This window comes from Mesocricetus auratus, unplaced genomic scaffold (genome assembly GCF_017639785.1).
Source record: "Mesocricetus auratus isolate SY011 unplaced genomic scaffold, BCM_Maur_2.0 Super-Scaffold_100010, whole genome shotgun sequence".
Classification (NCBI taxonomy): domain Eukaryota; kingdom Metazoa; phylum Chordata; class Mammalia; order Rodentia; family Cricetidae; genus Mesocricetus; species Mesocricetus auratus.
This window is the reverse complement of record NW_024429194.1, coordinates 70,937,021-70,954,828: the sequence shown is the minus strand read 5'-3', so window position 1 is coordinate 70,954,828 and position 17,808 is coordinate 70,937,021. Positions and strand designations below refer to the sequence as shown.

General features: G+C 44.0%; 1 protein-coding gene across 1 annotated transcript in view; it reads left to right on the top strand.

Moving 5' to 3' along the window:
• The first annotated feature begins 1,889 nt into the window (after positions 1-1,889).
• The window catches only part of Tmem117 (transmembrane protein 117), a 469,619-nt gene continuing 453,700 nt past the window's right edge, over positions 1,890-17,808 (top strand). The window contains exons 1-2 of the mRNA XM_040753917.1: positions 1,890-2,068; positions 9,256-9,558. Coding sequence (XP_040609851.1) covers positions 9,282-9,558 — 277 coding nt within the window. The 5' untranslated portion in view covers positions 1,890-2,068; positions 9,256-9,281. The remainder of the gene's footprint in view (positions 2,069-9,255; positions 9,559-17,808) is intronic.

Here is a 17,808-nt window from a genome sequence, read left to right as displayed (position 1 = left end):
TTGCTGCTGTGACATCTGGAGTGAACTGCTTGGCTCTGTGCCCTGGTGGAGAACATGGAGTCACTGTCCCACATGAAGCTGTCACATGCATGCAGTGAGTACAGTATACAGTAAGTAGAACCTTTATCTCCATAAGTCACCCACAAAGACCCAAGCAGACACGCTGTCCTGCCAGGTTCCCAGAATGAGGCTGACCTGGAGCCCCTAAATGGTGGTCCCCATTAGAGCTTCCGGGAGGAGGCAGAGGGGCATTTATCTGAAGGTTTCTCCATGACTTCTCAAGAGCATACAGGACACGTTCCCCAAGCTTATTCCTCGCGTTATTATTAAATAAGGAACAGTTTAAGGAGATTAGTAAGCTCCATGCAAATGAAGCCAGACGAAGGTCATATTTTCCAGTTTCAACTGACTGGACACTCTTTAAGTGGAGGTCCCAGGAAGTGCAACATCTAGAATGTGTGTGAGACAGTTACAGGCTTAATAATTGTTTGGGGAAGGAATCCTGATTATAAATACTAAGGCACAGTAGAATCTAAAGATTCATCTGTGAAATTAATCCCCAATGCACTGAATGATTCCTGGAGTTCACTGCATTAGGTGTCAAGGGGCAATGGTGGGATTTTGTCTCTGGTCTCAAGCAATTCAAATTGTGGTGGGGGAGAATGGATAAAATAAATGAAAATAAAAGGTAAAATAAAATATAGTGAAATGCACACAGTGCTGGCATAGGACACATTCAGGGAGGTCTGTAGAAGCACCATGGAAGAGATTTGCTAAGGCATATTTCCTGAGAATGAACTATGGCAGCAGTGTCAGTTACAATGTGGCACTGGCATTTCACACAGGACTTACTCTCCACAACTTCAAAATCTGCAGAAGTCAGGACATCTGCCTGTCTTTACTCACTCACTCTGAATTCCCAGTCCAGCCAGGAAAAGGACTGCCCCTGCCTACCTAAATTCGCTATTGTTGGGACACAAGTACTATCTCCCTTTTCATTTCCCTGCACTAAATGTGATCACACCCATTAGCACAGGCTGTCCATAGGCAGTAGCTATCAGCATGTTGGATGGTGCAGCATTTAACACATTCAAGCTGGAAGGAAGGGGGTGTGTCAGGCCAGGTCAAAGGTTCTTCCTGACACATGTTGCAGAGAACTATATAACCGAAGCAAACGACAAGTGTCCGAGATGTGTTTGTATGTATCTGTGCATGTACGCATGAGTGTGTGTGTACTTACGTATTTGTTCACATGCGTGCATTAGTGTCTGTGTGTGTGTTTGTATGTGTATATGTATGTATGTGTTTGTGTGCACATACTACGTATGCACAAATAACTATATATGTATACATATACACATACATACATGTACCCATCTATATATATGCACAATATATACATATATTTATAAATATGCACACATATTTATGTATATACACATACACACATATGTATATATTTGAGTATATGCATGAATATATACACACATGTGCATGCATATGTATACACACATACACACTCATACATACACACACACACAGAAGCAATCCAAAGGCAGGTGTGAAATTTCTGCTGCCCCTCGCTGTGGGCTCCTCTCCCCTACCCCACCCCTCCGCATCTCATCACATCTCATCGGGACACAGCAGCAGGGATGCCTTGTGACCTGAGAGGCTGCTTAAGAAAGTTAGCGGTCCTCCCTGTCGCTGCGCAGGTTCCCCGCAGGGTGCAGCTGCTGCAGTTCCCGCAGGCCGAAGCCGGGCGCTCTCCCTAGGCCGCAGCAGCGCCCCTGCCTTGCCCTGCCCTGCCCTACCCTGCCCTACCCTGCCCTGCCCTGCCTGGTTCGGCTCCGCAGAGGCCGGCGAGCGGGCGGGCGGGGGCGGCATGTGCCCGGCGCGGTCCTGGGCCGACTCTGCGGCGCGGCGGGAGCGGCAAGGGCGCCCGGCGTAGGCGGCAGCGTGGGCCGCGGTATTTATAGCCGGGTGACAGCAGCGCGCCGCGGCCCGGCCGTGTCTCCCGCTCGTCCTGCGTCCGCCCGCCGCGGTGGCCGAGCCGCGCGCCCGCCCTCCGGTGAGTACGTAGCCCGCAGCAGCCCTCGGCCCGCAACCCTGGGCGCGCAGGCCGGAGCCCCGCAGCTCAGCGGACAGGGGTGCGGACGCCAGGCGGGGACAGAGCCGGGCGGGGACAGAGCCTGCCGGGGCTGCAGGGGAGGGGCCGCGGGCAGCCGGAACTTTCCCGCTCCACCGATTCTGGGGAGCAGGGACCCAAGCCCCTGGCTGCCTACTAAAGGAACAGGTTGCACCTCATAGGTGTCCTTTAGGGAAGGAAATAGAACTGTGTGTTTGTGGACTCCGTCGTGACTGAATCAAAACTAGTTTTCCATTTCTGTTTTGAAAAATACCACAGGCCCGCAAGTGTGTTTGACCCAGGAGAGAGCATCTTCTTGGCTGCTATGATTCATTCTACCCTCTGTGGAACATCGGTGTGTGTGTGTGTGTGTGTGTGTGTGTGTGTGTGTGTGTGTGTGTGTGTGTGTTGCTTACCTTGATATTAATGCATGGGAATAAAGAAAAAAGTGAAATATGTAAAATATGAGGTGCCCCCACCTCAGTCTAAAAAGCTCTTATGGTTTGATTTGTTTTCTGAAATACATTCTAATTTACTGAATGTAGTGGCAAAATCTCTGTAAAAACTGTTTCTGTTCTGTTCATTTTTTTTTATGATAGTATCTTCCTATTCCTTCAGTCTTTGTAGTTTAAGAGCAATTGGGGCTTTTGATTCAGACGTTCATCACTCCCCCCCCAACCACTCACTCTCCATCCAATTCTTGTGATTAAAATAAAAAAATCAACCAAACGAAAAAAACCCGGTACCCATGAGTCTAATTTGCTTTAAATGGCCAGTCATTTAAAAGGTAACTCCACGCACGAATGAACTTTAACCCATTAAGTATTGTTGTCTTGGAGTATAATGCTGACAAGCAGACAGCACTGAGGGGGCAGTCTGAGCATTTTTAAAGGGTCTAATGTCTACATCACTTTATAATGCCATGGGACTCATCCCCATTTTGCCATTTCATTGGGAACTTGTCTTTCTGGAAGACCTTCAAACCAACTCTGCTTTTGGCTTCTGGGTTAAAAACTTGCTTTGATTGATGTCCCAAGGACTGCAGGATGAAAGCACGGGAGGAAAATTACTAAAGTTTGTAACAATGGGAAGAGAAAGGAAGTGATTCATGGATGTGGTCCTGTAAGTTATCTGGGTACCCACAGATACCATCTCTGTCCCTCTGCAGAGCCACTTAGATGGTTGCATTGATTGCTTTAGAAGGTTGCACTTTATTTAAAAGGCTGTGCGGTCTTTGGCCTGGACTGAAAGCAAAAACCCCAACTGTCCTTTTGTGATTGGCGTTCGCATCATAAAACCTGTAGTAAGTGCTGTGCCTTCTCCTATAACCGTCTTTCGTTTTTGTTTGTTTTTGAGGTGGTAGGAACGGAACCTGGGACCTTAATAGTCAAGGATTGCCTCCCCCCCCCCACCCTACCCCCAGTCTTTCTAATACTTGTCTTCTTATCTTTCCATTTGAGATAGATACAGGCCTATGCTTACTTTCAGGCCTATCCTAGGTCTGGTCCAGGAAATGTATATGGATTTGATTGATCTACTTTTCTTCCATTTCTCCTTTTATGGACTGGGATGTTCCAGTACAGCCCTGGAAAGCAATCCCTTTTTTTTTTTTCTCCCTACACATTGGTGCTATCCCTCTGTCTTGTCTGCTTATTCATCTGTTCGCCATCCGAGAGCATTGTGTGATTAGCCGGTTCAGGCCTTCACCGGGTACCTCTTTCCTTTGTAGTGGGGGACATGATGCCAATTAGGACCTGCTTCTAGGCTACACAGATGCAGGTATTCTTGTTCCTGCCAGTTGGCATCTGTGTGACCTTGGGCAGGTTGTGCCCCATTGGATCTCTGTGTCCTTACTGGATGGTTGGTGTGAGGACTAATTGAGGTAATGTGTGAGAAGTTCTTTCCAAGAGCCCAACACATATAAATCATGCAAAAATGTATTTTTAAATATCCCCCAAAGTTCTGCTTACCTCAGGAAATATGTTTTCCAGTCCAGGAGTGGGAGTTTCATTCTAGAGTTTGGGGTAGACCAGGCTTCGCCACACCTACCCCACCAATAAATCTTGCAGCTTCTTTTATGTGTGTCCGGAAGCAGAGCTTTGTAAACTGCCTGCACTTCTACCTGACTGTTACCCTGTTACCTGGAGGTTGTCTTCCCCATTAACTCCCATGCCTCCCCCGCCCTCCTGCCGTGTTTGGAACAACAGACACTGGCCCAGCTGACACCATTGCTCCACTGGTTCTCTGTGCCTGAGCTTGCTTCCAGGCCTGGTGTTGTCCCCATGTTCAGTCTCCTCAGTTGCCTTATGCTTCCTGAAGCACACTAGATCTGCACCCCCTTCTCTGAGGCTGTCAGTGCCCCCTCTCAACTTTTTCTGCTTTACTTTGCTCTGTTAGTTTTTTTTAAAATACTGTCTCCTTAAGTATTTAATATGTGTCCCATACAAAAAAATCCTATCAGATGCCCTGAAAAAAAGAGGCTTTATCAGTATTCTTCCAATCCATGGTCCACTGTCTCGGAAATGGGAACTCGGTATATCCCAAGGTTACTCTGTTAGGCATCCACCCACCCATCCATCCATCCATCCATCCATCCATCCATCCATCCATCCATCTATCCATCTATCCACCCATTCATCCGTAAATGTTTATTTAGTACCTAGCATGCACAGGTAACTTTAGCATATGGGTGTCTGAGAGTGGTAGACATTGAACAAATGACCGATAGATCCTACTCTGGAATTAAAGCCAGACTTCATTTTCATGTAGATGATGTCAGTCTTCTAGAAACCTTTGATCTTATGTTCTCTGCTTAGAGGCTCTTGAACAGCACTTTCTTTGCAAACTGCTTTCATCTGGAGGTCCTTTCTGCCATTACCTTACTATCAATGCTGATGAGAGAATTAGGGGGCATGGAGTTTTGTCCTTCTGAGAGGCCGATTGAACATCAGTGGTGTCTTCCCCAAGTGCTATCAGACCAACTCAGCTACTTACACTGGTGTTCCAAAACAAGGGACAGGAATTAACAATCCTGTGGTCCTTGGCTCTTCTGATTCTCACTACCAAGGCTCATGTTTTCTAGTAACAACAGACTCATCATCCTAGAAGTACTTCAAATCCTTTGGATAGCTTCGTAACATGCATGCAAAGGTTGAAGTTTTATGCAGGTGAAACAATATTGGGTGGTCCACATGTGAATAACACCTCCAACCAGCCTTGCTGTTCTGTAGAATGCACCAGACTCTCTCAGATCCAGCATTAGCACATGCGGAACAGGAAAATAGGTGTTTGTTTTTACTGGGCTGCTATTCAATGAGTTAGAGATGACCATAAAGCTCACTAATATAGAGTCTGGTGTCAGTGAGTATTCAGTCATTGTTAACCCTTTGTCCTTTGTGACAGTGATACTAATGCAGAGCAGCCACTGGTGGCATGGGGTACCATCATTGCAGGCTCAGGGTTGAGTGCCTGCCCTTTTTTTTTTTTTCAGATGTTGGCCGTCACATGGCTCTGTGTTTTTGAGCATTCTTATTAGACAAGGAGAGCCCTTCTGAGTTTATTCAGTAGGTATTTATTGGTTGCCTACTGTACTCTGCCATGGAAGGAAATAGCCCCTTATGATATCTCTGAGGAGGATCGCGTGAGCAAGACAAACATATGAGTGGGTGATTTCACTAGGGACTGCTAGGAGTAAAGGTAAAGGCAATTCCCACATACAGAGGTTGGAAGTTTAAAAAGCAAAAAGATAAATGTTTGCAGACTCCGTGCCTAGTAGCACAGTCAGTTGGAAAATCTCAATCCTGGATTCTTAATGACAGTGTCAACAAATGAACCTGTGGTCCCTGAAGATGCTTACTATAAACTGCAGAGGTAGAAGCAGTTTCAGCACTCTGTATCATATCTGGGTATCTAAAGAACTGGCAAACAGCCACAATGACTACACAAACTTGACATCTTTGTGTCTAGAGTCACAGAATAGGGATAGACAAAGACACCTAAGTTACCATGTGAGTACCTGCATATGGGCTCTCCTGAAAAAAATGTCACCTTAACTTCTGGATATAAGGAAACAATACGGAAAATCCTAATGTTTCTTACAGAAAGACCAAATGATCAATACCAGGGTCTGGCTTCAATCTGCTAGGATTGAAGTCATGGAACTCTTGGAGGAGATAATGAGTCAGTTGGAAGCATGCCCTAAATAACCTTTGTAAGGCCGACCTCCAGCACTGAGAAAGGTCAAGCAAGGCCTGCGCATTATAATTCTGACTTTTTTTTATTTGTTGGGTCTGTGAGTTAATGGGCGGCAAGCGCTTGGGGTTTTCATTTCCTTATCTGTAACATGATAGCGGTAGGCATATTCATGGCATTGCTTGGGATTAACTGAGATCATGCACTGGTGTAGGTTTCCTGTTCAGCGCTATAGTTCTGCCTCCCAAAATAGTGTAAGTGCTGGGTAGCAGCAGCTGTCTCCAAAAATTTTTCAATGTGCTCATTTAACTTGGGTATGTGGACATTATATTGCCCACAAAGCAAGATTCTGAAATACAAAAAAAAAACAACACCAACAAAAACAGAAACAAAAAAGCAATGCAAGTCAGAGCATTTTTAAAAAGGAGTCAAGGGTTTGTGCTTACTCTCTGGGTTCTCTGGCCTTCTCTCCCATTTCCCCCCACACCTATGCACCTGCCATGAGGGAGGAGGTAGTGGTGGCAGCCTCCCCAGAATCATTGCTGGTACGAGAGGAGTATAGTCACCTAGAAGATAGACTTAAAATGACACCTGTGTCTGTGTCTCTGTTTCTGGGCATGTAGGAGAGTTGGTTATGACCCGGGGTCACTGGGGTAAGTTGTTTGGGGAATTGCTCTATGCTGGTGGGGTTTGGATACTTTCAGGGTCTCTACATGAAATTTTGATAATGGTGAGCTCATTCCTGTGTCAGCTACTATGGGCATGCATGACATTCATTTTTGATCTTCGCTGTTTGCTTTGCTCTTCGGTATGAGCACCACACCTATTCTAGTGCATAGCTCATGCGCAAGTCACCAGTCGCAAGACATCTGGGCTGCAGACCCTGGGAGCAGGTATTTCTGAGTGTTTATGAAGATCTTCTGGGACCTGACATTGCTTGGCTGGCTTGTGAGCTGACGGTGCAGAACTATCAGTTTGTGTGAATTCTACGGCCAATCCATGTGCACGTTAACTTGCTTTTTGGAAAGAGTTGTGACAAATCTTCATTAACTTAAATTATGGCTTTAATTGACGTTCATCAGCCAGGAGTATAGAATGGGGCTTTGGGGCCTGGAAGCCAGTTCTCAGATCTTCCACTGACTTTGAATAACTTCAGGCTGGTGTGTCATTGTTATCCTTTCAGTCAGGAATAAATGAAAACCTTGATCACCCCTTGCCTTCTCTAAGTGTTCAGGATCTGTGAAGGATTCTTTCATTTACACACTTTCCTCCCTGGGGGAAATAATAGGATATATTACAGATTTTTCTGCTCTTGCCTCTAGAGGCAAAAGTACCTCTAGAAATTATGCAAGGCTTGACATCCTGGGGGCTGGACTCTGTCTCCTCCCTGCTAGATGGGGAGAGTTCCTGAAGCTGCCCTGGCTATTGTGGGGTGGGGGTGACAGCTGTGTCATCCTGGGGTCAGACCCCAGAGATGCAGAGCACAGCTCTCTTGTTTGGTGACTCACACACTCTGAGAGTCTCTACTCTCTCCCCGTAAAATGAAGGGGTGGGAATGGCAATAACAGCATTCAGAGGGTTGTTATGATCCCAAACTGACATGCTAATGATGCGTGCATGCAGACATCCAGCACACAGCTGTGTGGACTTTGCCAGGGTCCTCCCCTCCCCCCTCTAATCTCTTGTACTTACCTTTTAAAATTGTGAAAGAAGAAAAATGGTAGATAGAAGTCAAAGCATTAATTTTGCCATTTAATATATAAACAGTTATTGTTGTTGAAGAAACATAGCTGAGTTTGAAAGCCAAGTCAGAAGACAAAAATGAACACTAGCTATAGCTATAGATTCCTCTCACCAGACCAGGTGGATTTAGACAGGCCCGGTGTGGGAGTTACAGTGTAGGGGGTTTGTGGGTAGCTCTTAAGAAGTGGGGGAGATGAGAGCAGGACCTGGACATTTGCATGTTAAGAAGGGTGTGTGCAGGTGCCAACCATTGTTGTGGGCATAACATGGTTTTGCAATGCCCTTGTGCTTTTGCAAATGACTGTCACGACCTGGAAGGAGCAACCTGCTGTCTCCACCCACAAAACCATTCTACTTATCAGCCTGGCCAGGTTTTTCCTTTGAAATCTTCCTCTTTTGGTCACTTCTCACAAGCAGAATGGTCCAGCTTTACCTACCTCCAGGAAAATGCTTACTATAGACTTAGGTATGTTAAAATCTTTCTAGAAATTGTTTAACAAGATTTTAAAAGTTTTTTAAGGGAATTTTCTGCCCATATGCCCATTTGGCAATGTCTAGGAAAGGATTTGGAAGTATATCCCATATCCATGAAATTACTTAATTACAGCTGGCCAGAGAGGGACTGGGCCAAAGTGTTTGTGCTACGTGTGTGCTCAGATTACTTTGAATGCCCTTGAAGTTTTAAACAGCTTTGTAGGATTATTATAAGGTAAATTATCTTAAAGCATCGTGTAGCTTTTGTGGTCTGTACCCCCTCTGTGTGTCATCTTAGTCATTATCTCACTTTTTAAAAATAGCTTCATGCAGACCAGGCTGACTTCAAACTTGCTAAGTAGCTCAGGCTGCTCTTGAACTCCTAAAGCTCCTGCCTTTGCCTCCCAGATGTTGGGATTACAGGTGTGTGCCACCATGCCTGACCATTACCTCGGTTTTGGATAGCGTTCTTCCCTCTTTTGTCCATTCCTCTCCCCTCTTTTATGGTCTGCCCACTAGTCCTCCAATGATAGGAGATAAGAATAGAGGGCAGGGTGAAGGTAGGGTTTACTTTCTTCATCCCGAGACTGGTCCTGGTGCCATCAGCTGGAACAGGGGTGGTGTTTCCCATATGTCTTCTAGTGGAACTGTTCAGGTCTGAATAGGTAACAAGGGAGAGGTGGCTTGTCTTCCTCTTTAACTCTGTATCCTTCCTTACGCAGGTCAAGCAGCCCTGAAGGCTTGAAGGATGGGTAAAGACTTCCGCTACTATTTCCAGCATCCTTGGTCTCGTATGATTGTGGCTTACCTGGTCATCTTCTTCAACTTCTTGATATTCGCAGAGGACCCAGTTTCTCACAGCCAGACAGAAGCCAATGTTATTGTTGTTGGAAACTGTTTTTCATTTGTAACAAATAAATACCCTAGAGGAGTCGGCTGGAGGATTTTGAAGGTGCTTCTATGGCTACTGGCCATTCTCATAGGACTAATCGCTGGCAAGTTTCTGTTCCATCAGCGCTTATTTGGTAAGTACCGCACCGTGTGCGGCCATGCTGCTGGCTCTTGACTTCCAATTCTCTGAGCTAGAGCTGTTTCCAAAACCCAGTGCTAGATGCTTGCAGCTGGTGCTCTCAACTCTGTCTGTTCTGGGCTGTTGTAGTTAGGTAGACTCGTTAACAACTGTGCCCTGTTTGATATTTAAGGGAAATGGTCAGGAAATGAAATTAGTATCAGGTTTCACTTAAACCAAAAAAACATGAAAATAGCCCTGCGTGTAAAGACAGTGCCTCCTTATATCACACACTTCATAAAGCGAGCCAACTGCTAGCATGCATATATATGTATATATATGCATATATATATGAAATTATATACAGAGTGCCTTGTCACATTATAAAAATCCTTTTTGCTTTTATTTATTTAGTGGTGTGTGTGTGTGTGTGTGTGTGTGTGTGTGTGTTTAGAGAACAGCTAACAGGAATTGGTTCTCTCCTTGCATCGTTTGCATTCCAAGAGTTCAACTCAAGTGACCAGGATTTGTGGCAATAAACCTTCCCTCTGAACCATTTTTTAACCCCCATTTTTGGCTCCACCCTCTGGTTAAAAAAAACAAAACAAAAAACCAAAGTTTGTCTTTGTGATGTTTATTCAGAACCTGAATAGTATAGTATACAAAAGCACAGTAGAATATGAAGGAACCTCTTGGCAATAAATATCAGAAAAATTAGTTTACATTAAAAAGTAGCTAGTTACGTGCTAGAGCAGTGGTTCTCAACCTTCCTAATGCTGTGATACTTTAATACAGTTCCTCATGTTGTGCTGACCCCGTCCATAAAATCATTTCATTGCTACTTCATAACTGTGATTTTGTTACTATTGTGAATTATAATGTAAATATCTGATATGCAGGATATCTGATATGTGGCCCCCCCAAAGGAGTTGTGACACACAACTTGAGAACCACTGTGCTAAAGGGATGGTTTTGTGATTAAGATCACTGGATGTTCTTCCAGAGGTCCTGAATTCAATTCCCAGCACCTACATGGCAGTTCAAAACCACCCATTACTGTAGTCTCGTGGGACCCAATGCCTTCTTCCTGGTATGCAGACTTACATGCAGACAAAATTCCCATATATATATATATAATACATAAATAAATCTTTAAAAATAAGTGACTAGTTATAAGGACACTGAAGCATTTCACAAACACCAAGGAGGAAATTCACTTTGGACTTTGGGTTGATCAAGACCCAGATAAGATTTAGTGTGCATTCACTCAGTGAGACTAGCTTTACCCAAGTTCAAACTCCCTGGGAAATTTGAGTGGGGTGTGGTTCTCACTATCTTGATTAATGTTGGTCAAGAAGTAGGGATATTAATCCAACAGATAATCACTTATTATACACCAGACGCCAGGCTAGAACATGTAATAGGCAAAGCCTCTGCTCTCATGGCACTTACCTTCTGTAGCAGGGAAGTAAACAGATGCATGTACAATGCTGGGTGAGCTGATATACTGCGAGAATGACATCAGATCTGAGAGCTGAGGTTTGGTTCGTCACTAAGAGATTTTAATACAAATGTACTGTGCTCAGCATGATAGCAAGTCGGGTAATAACAGAGTATTGCACTTGGGTTGAGGTGGTAGATTTTGGGGTGATTTAGACAGAACATCTTTGCAGAACAAATAAACATGACTGCATCTCTGAAGGTTTCTTTAGTTCTGGGCTTAGGATATGGGAAGAAATCATAGTTTTAAGGGGACCAAGAGCAGAGACCCTATGCCTTAGATGCAGGCTGCGTGAAGGTGTTGCTGAAGCAGGTGTATCTGAGTGGAGCAGTCAGGAGGAAAGCATTTTCCCGTTTGACAACTCTCACTTGACTATGAAGAACAGAAATATGAGTGGTTGGATAATAAGGGACTTTAAGGCATGTGGTCCAGGTTTGGAATGCTGGGTAGAGGGAGGTCAGTGGGCCAGGGATAGGTGGACAGGTTGCTGATGATCTCTGAGAGCTCCCAGGAATAACCATATCCAAATGCGAATGGTGCAATCTAAATTGTCCGGCACAGTCCCCAGAATGTGGATTTGAAAGTCTGCTGGGGATTGCTCAGACTTGCATTTTGCAAATAAAGGCTGGCAAAGGGGAATCTGGCTGGACAGGGAAAACACTAACAGTCTGGAACCAGCCTGGAAGAGATTGGAGCTTTAAGTGAAAACCAAGCATTCCAGAGTTCAAGTGAAAGGGAAGTAACAAAAGGGAGAAAATTTGTGGGTGTGGTTGAATGGCATTCTTTAGTGGTGCTTTCCAGGGTGTGGTCTTTGAGTTACAGGCAGTAGTCAGGAGATGCAGGTCATTGACACGGAAGATACATGGGAACATAGTGTTCGTTGGCTCCGGCATCAAATATGGAACAAGCATGGCACTATATGTAGTAATCATGGGTAGAAGCAGTAAAACTCAGTTACCAAAATGGGTAGAGAGTGCTGGAGAGTCAGTAGGTTTCCTTACGAGTAATGGCTACAGGTGTTTGTAAGCTATTGGGGGTGGGGTCCTATAAAAATTCAGTAGTTATGGTAAATGGGGCCAGACTATTAAGGTTGGAGAAAAGCATCCAAATTTATGAAAGGACAGCTGAGAACCATCTAGTTAAAACAGTGGCTTAATAAAGAGAGTAGGTGATTTACTTTGTAATTGCTACATTTTTGCCAAGATATTCTCTTATAAATTCTGTCTCTTATACTAAAACCAGATTTCCATCATGGCTTGCATGTCTTCTGTCAGTATAAGTAGTTTAACTCTGAAAAAAAGCACTCTAGATTTCAAGTGGTTTACTGAGGATGAACTATTTTAAAATAATGCAGAAGTGCATCTTAACTTTTCTGCTGACTTTAACTCTGGTTTTATTACTTCAGTTCCACAATTTATTTTCTGCCCCTTGCTCACTATTTCTGAAGTGCTCCATCTTAGAGAAGGGATAACTAGTTTGCAAGGTTTGCCAGTGAGGTAAGCGAGCTCCCTGATGAACTCAAAACCCGTGTTCTCTGTCTCTCTTCCTCCTTGGCTCACGAACCCTAAAGTTATTCCTCCTAGATATTCTCTCCTGATTCACTATGGATTATAGAGTGATTTTACTACATTCCTAGGTGACTCCTATCAACTACAAGATGGGATCCAAATTCTTTGGTTGATGGCTGAGCCCTCCTGTGTCACTTTGGCCTCCTCAGACGCCTCAACCAACTTCTTCCGCCTTCCAATCCCAATTCAAGTATCCCCACCTTCAAGTTGCTTCCCGAAGCCCTCCTGCATTATTCCCGTTGTTTCCTCTCCATTGGAGACCACTTGCTGCAAAGCAGCCTGGCAGGATGCCCTTGGCTGATAGCCTGCAGCATTGTGGGAAAGAATCCATACTTTAATGCAAGCACAAATGTTCTTATTGGCTTGATAAGTGACAAATGTTTCTGTCTTGGTTCCCAGATAACTAGCCTTTATACATAATTCATTTTTAAAAGCTATATTTAAGCCTTTAATGATGTGAGGATACAAGCCCATGACTGCGACGTTGATGATGGCATATGCATGCTGAGGGGACTAAATCTAAATAAATGACAAGCGCAGAACTCCGTGCCACAGAAATACCAGGATGGTTTACGAAATGATCAGGACAATGTTGTGCCCTCAGTGCAGTAGCTTCACTTTTTGTAATTCTCTAATAAAATGCCAGAAGGTAGATGTTACATAAAATCCCATGTCCCCTTCATCTCACTATAAGCCTGTCATATGCTTTATGATCTCTTCTTAGGAAACTTCAAAAGAACAACAGGATACTATTCATTTATAGACAAAGCGAGGGACTGGAGTAATCCAGTGAGCACCTCTTTAACGTGTTGAGTGGTTACTGGTTTATGTTTGAGATCTAATGTTACAACTGCAGTTTTATAACTCTGTGGATACATTGTTACAATTTTAGTTTTACCGCCATAGAAGCAGCATGCTTTTTATGTTGAGCTGGGTCTTGCTTTGTGGCCCAGGGTGGCCTGGAACTCTCAGTCTTCCAGTTTCAGCTCAGAGCTGGGAATACAGGCCTGCTTCACCGTCCTCAGAGACAAAGGTGACTGAGGAGCATGCTCAAAAGAATTTCTTCAGTTTTAAGACTAACTCCTGTTGGTGGTCGTATAAAGATTTATCAGAAGGGACCTCTGTTGAATTCTCTGCTGTCTCTCTTTTCAGTGCATTCTCTGGTGTCTCTATTTTCTGTTTTCTTGAATGAGCCTAGCTTTTTAATTTTAATATGCATTCAGATAATATGTTCTAGCATGATATTTTAATCCATGGATAGAGAAATATTGCTTATGGCATTTATATAAGAAGGAATTTAATTTCTTGTTTATTAAATAAATTAATTTTTATTTTAAATATAAATTGAAGTTATTCCCAACAACATGTGCACTAGTGAAGACAGTTTCTGTTCTGCCAAGTCCCATAGCTGTTTAGCCCCAAATAAACACACAGAGGCTTATATTAATTATAAACTCTGGCCAATGGCTCAGGCTTCTTATCGGCTAGCTGTCTCTTAATTATTAATCCATTTCTATTAAACTGTGTATTGCCATGAGGCTGCGGCTTACCTGTAATGCTCTGGTATGTTACTCCTTCAGCAGCTACATGGTGTCTCTCTCTGGCTGCTCCTCTCTACCTTCTTCTTCCCAGAATTCTCCTAGTCTGGTAGCCCTGCCTATACTTCCTGCCTGGCTTCTGGCCAATCAGCATTTATTAATCAACCAATAAGAGAAACATATGTTCATAGCATACAGAAGGATATCCCCCTTGTGATATTTATGTAAGAAGGGGATTTAATTTCTTACTTATTAATAATTGTTAAATAATTAATTTTTATTCTAAATATAAATTGAAGTTATTCCCAACAACATGTGCACTAATACATGAGCCAGGATGTCGGGGTCAAGGAAAGGCAGTAATATCTAATCTGCTTTGACTCTGTGAGCTGTGCTACCTCACCAAGCTCTGAACGTCTGTGAAACCTGTAGTTGGGCTTTTCTTTGGGCCACCAGCCAGCTCCCAAATGATGACTCAGAGCTTTCTTATTAGTTATAAAAGCTCAGTCTAAATCTTAGGCTTATCCTATTAACTCTTATAACTTAAGTTAAACTTCTTATATTAATCTACGTTCTATGATTTGGCTTTTTACCTTTCTTTTCTGTATGTCTGACTCCCTGTATCTCCATGGCATCATCTCCTGTGTGCCTCCTCTTTCTTTCTCTCCCTGGAGATTCCACCCACACCTCCTGACCGTTCAGTCTTTTCATTCTGTCCTCCTTTTTGTTTTGTTTTTCAAGACAGGGTTTCTCTGTAACATCTCTAGCTGTCCTGGAGCTAGCTCTGTAGACCAGGCTGGCCTTGAACTCACAGAGATCCACCTGCCTCTGCCTCCTGAGTGCTGGGATTAAAGGTGTGTGTCACCACTGCCTGACCTGTTCTCCTTTTAAAAATATAATACCTTTATGAATGCTTTGGGAGTTGCATACAGTGTATTTTGAGTATATTCACTCCCCACTCCTCACCCTAACTCTTCCAAGATCCACACCCACCTCCTGTCACCTGCTACCTTCATTTCCTTTTGTTTTCTGAGAACCTGCTAAGTCCAGTCCACAAGGGAGTACTTCTGTGAGGCAAAGAGGGTTTGCACAACTTTACCAGTTGACTGATCTAGAATAGCAAGAGTGCAACAAATGGACTCACCAACGGATCCTCTCCCCCTACATCTTCTGTCTTCCATTTCTGTTTTCTGACATGTTCAGAGGCCCTGTCTACTTTCCTTTTCAACATGGCCCCATGAACTGGTTGTCAGGTGACCTCTGCCCGAAGGAGCTGTCCCTCTCTTCTGACAAGAAGGATTTTCTGCGGGTTTACTGAAGTGAGGACCCAGCCACAGCTGAAGAGATGGAAGGCAGGCAGATTCAGAATGGGCTGCCAGGGGTAGCGTCTGAAAATGATTCTAAACCTGTGTTTTAGTCCGGGTTGCTATTGCTATGATGAAACTCTATGACCAAAGCAACTTGGGGAGGAAAGGCTTTATTCAGCTTCCACTAACACAGCATGGTTCATCATGGAAGGAAGTCAGGACAGAAACTTACAGGGCAGGAACCTGGAGGCAGGAGCTGAGACAGGCCACGGAAGTGTGATTTTACTGGTATGGTGTGCTCCCCTTGGCTTGCTCTGCCTCCTCCATTTATTTATTTATTTATTTATTTATTTATTTATTTATTTTTAATAGAACTCAGGACCAGGGATAGCACACCAGCCACAATGGGCTGAGCCCTCCCCCATTAATCACTAATTAATAAAATTCACTACAGCCAGATCTTTTGGAGACACTTTCTCGATTGAGTTTCCCTCCTTTCAGATGACTGTAGCTTATGTCAAGTTGACATAAAACTATCCCACATAGCCTGTTAATATTGCCCAGCCCCCAACAGAATATATATGTATGTGTGTATATATGTATTATTTATGTGTGTAATTATCTATTATACAATTGTTTCATTAATATCTCATCTCTAAGCTATACCACAGGTCCTTTGAGAGCAAGCCTTATTTATGCTGATATTTTCCATCTAATCCTCGGGGCCTAAACAGTGCTTGACACATAGTAAGATTCAATAAATTTAAAGGACTGGATAAAGATTTCTTCATCTTTCCTATGTTGATTTTGCCTTTTCATTGGAAACTATAGAAAGGTATTCATTTGTTCATTCATAAAACATGAGATAGGGAATTTAAAATCTGGTTAAAGAGACAAGATACACAGGCATGAAAAATTAAATACTCAGATGATAAAAGGAAGCGTGTATCAGGTATCAAATGAACAGTCTATACCCAGTGCTGTGGGAATTCAAGAGGGAGGTCACAGAGGGCTAGGAAGGGGAAACAAAACTTTCCTGCCCGAGTGGGACCTCAACTGAGTCTAAAGCAAGAGTGGGACTAGATAGACATGTGTTGGGAGGCCTTGATGGTCAGAGGTTACAGTTTATTATGGCCTGGCAGGTCTCTCCAAACCTGGAACACATGGGGGACTCCCTCCCCAGTGAAACTTCCTTCTCTGTACCTGTCCTTATTTGCAGAGTGTCTCTGTGCCCAGAGGACTGATCTTATCTGAAAGCTGTCTCTAAGCCTAGATGCCTGACTTATCTCTAGCATGGCCCTTGGCACAGATTCCTGCTCGAAGCCTGCCAGTGCTGCACATATGGTAACTAAGACACCAAGACTTGTGCTAGGAGCTTAGCTATAAGACCCTGCTGCCACATATGAAACCTTATGATAAGAGCATGCCACTTAATGCAAATTAGGGTTTGTCCCTAGGATTCCCAATCCTGTACATTTCCTATACTCTGCTACAAAGTTGAGCTGATTCACTGAAGTTGTTTCCTGGAGGGCTATCTCCATGGATGGAATCCACAGCTATCAGAACCCAGTTCCCTGTGTCTGCTCTCTCCAACCCCGTGGACCAGTGAACCCAAGAAAGAAGGAGAACCACAGAGATACAGAAGTCAGGACATGGCCTAAATGGTGGTGTTAGCAAAGGAGATATGGATGATTCGGGGTTTTAAATACGGGCATGGTGGTGGTAAGAGGAGAAACAGGGCTTGTCTGGGATGTTGTGAAAGACTTGTATTAAGAAAGAGCAGAAGAGAGTGCAAAGGTTGGTTGGGTTTTAAGTTCTTTGGCCTTTAAGTGGCTCCTGTTATGACTTTAGGTTTACTTTCTTTGAGTTTTGGGAAAATCTGAAAAAACTATGGAATGATGGCATAGTTACTGACGGAGTTAATGAGGCGGTCTCTGAGGGGAGTTGTAAAGGGAGAGAGACTGGGGACTAAAAGAGATTTCATTAATTAGGGGTTGAGACTGTTCAGGCCAGGGTGCAGTGGGAAGTCAGGCAGGATGTGAAGAGGTGAAACCTCCAGGGCTGAGGCCACCTGAGGTGTGAGCATCACGGTGAGACTGAAGGTAGCTAGGGAAGACCCGGTGGGGTGTCTGGCAGGGTGATCATCTCGGGGCTAAAGGAGAAAGTTCTGCGTCATGGGGAGCATAAAGCAGGGGCCACTTGTCATGAAGACTATGCATCTTGTCTCACCAGGCTTAACCTGGGCCATTGTTCTTTTCCCAAACCACCAGGCAAATTCGTTTCTTAAAATATAGTGCTTGTTTCTGTGTTTAGCAAGTCACCCTGCTAAATACCCCACTGTCAAACTTGTTA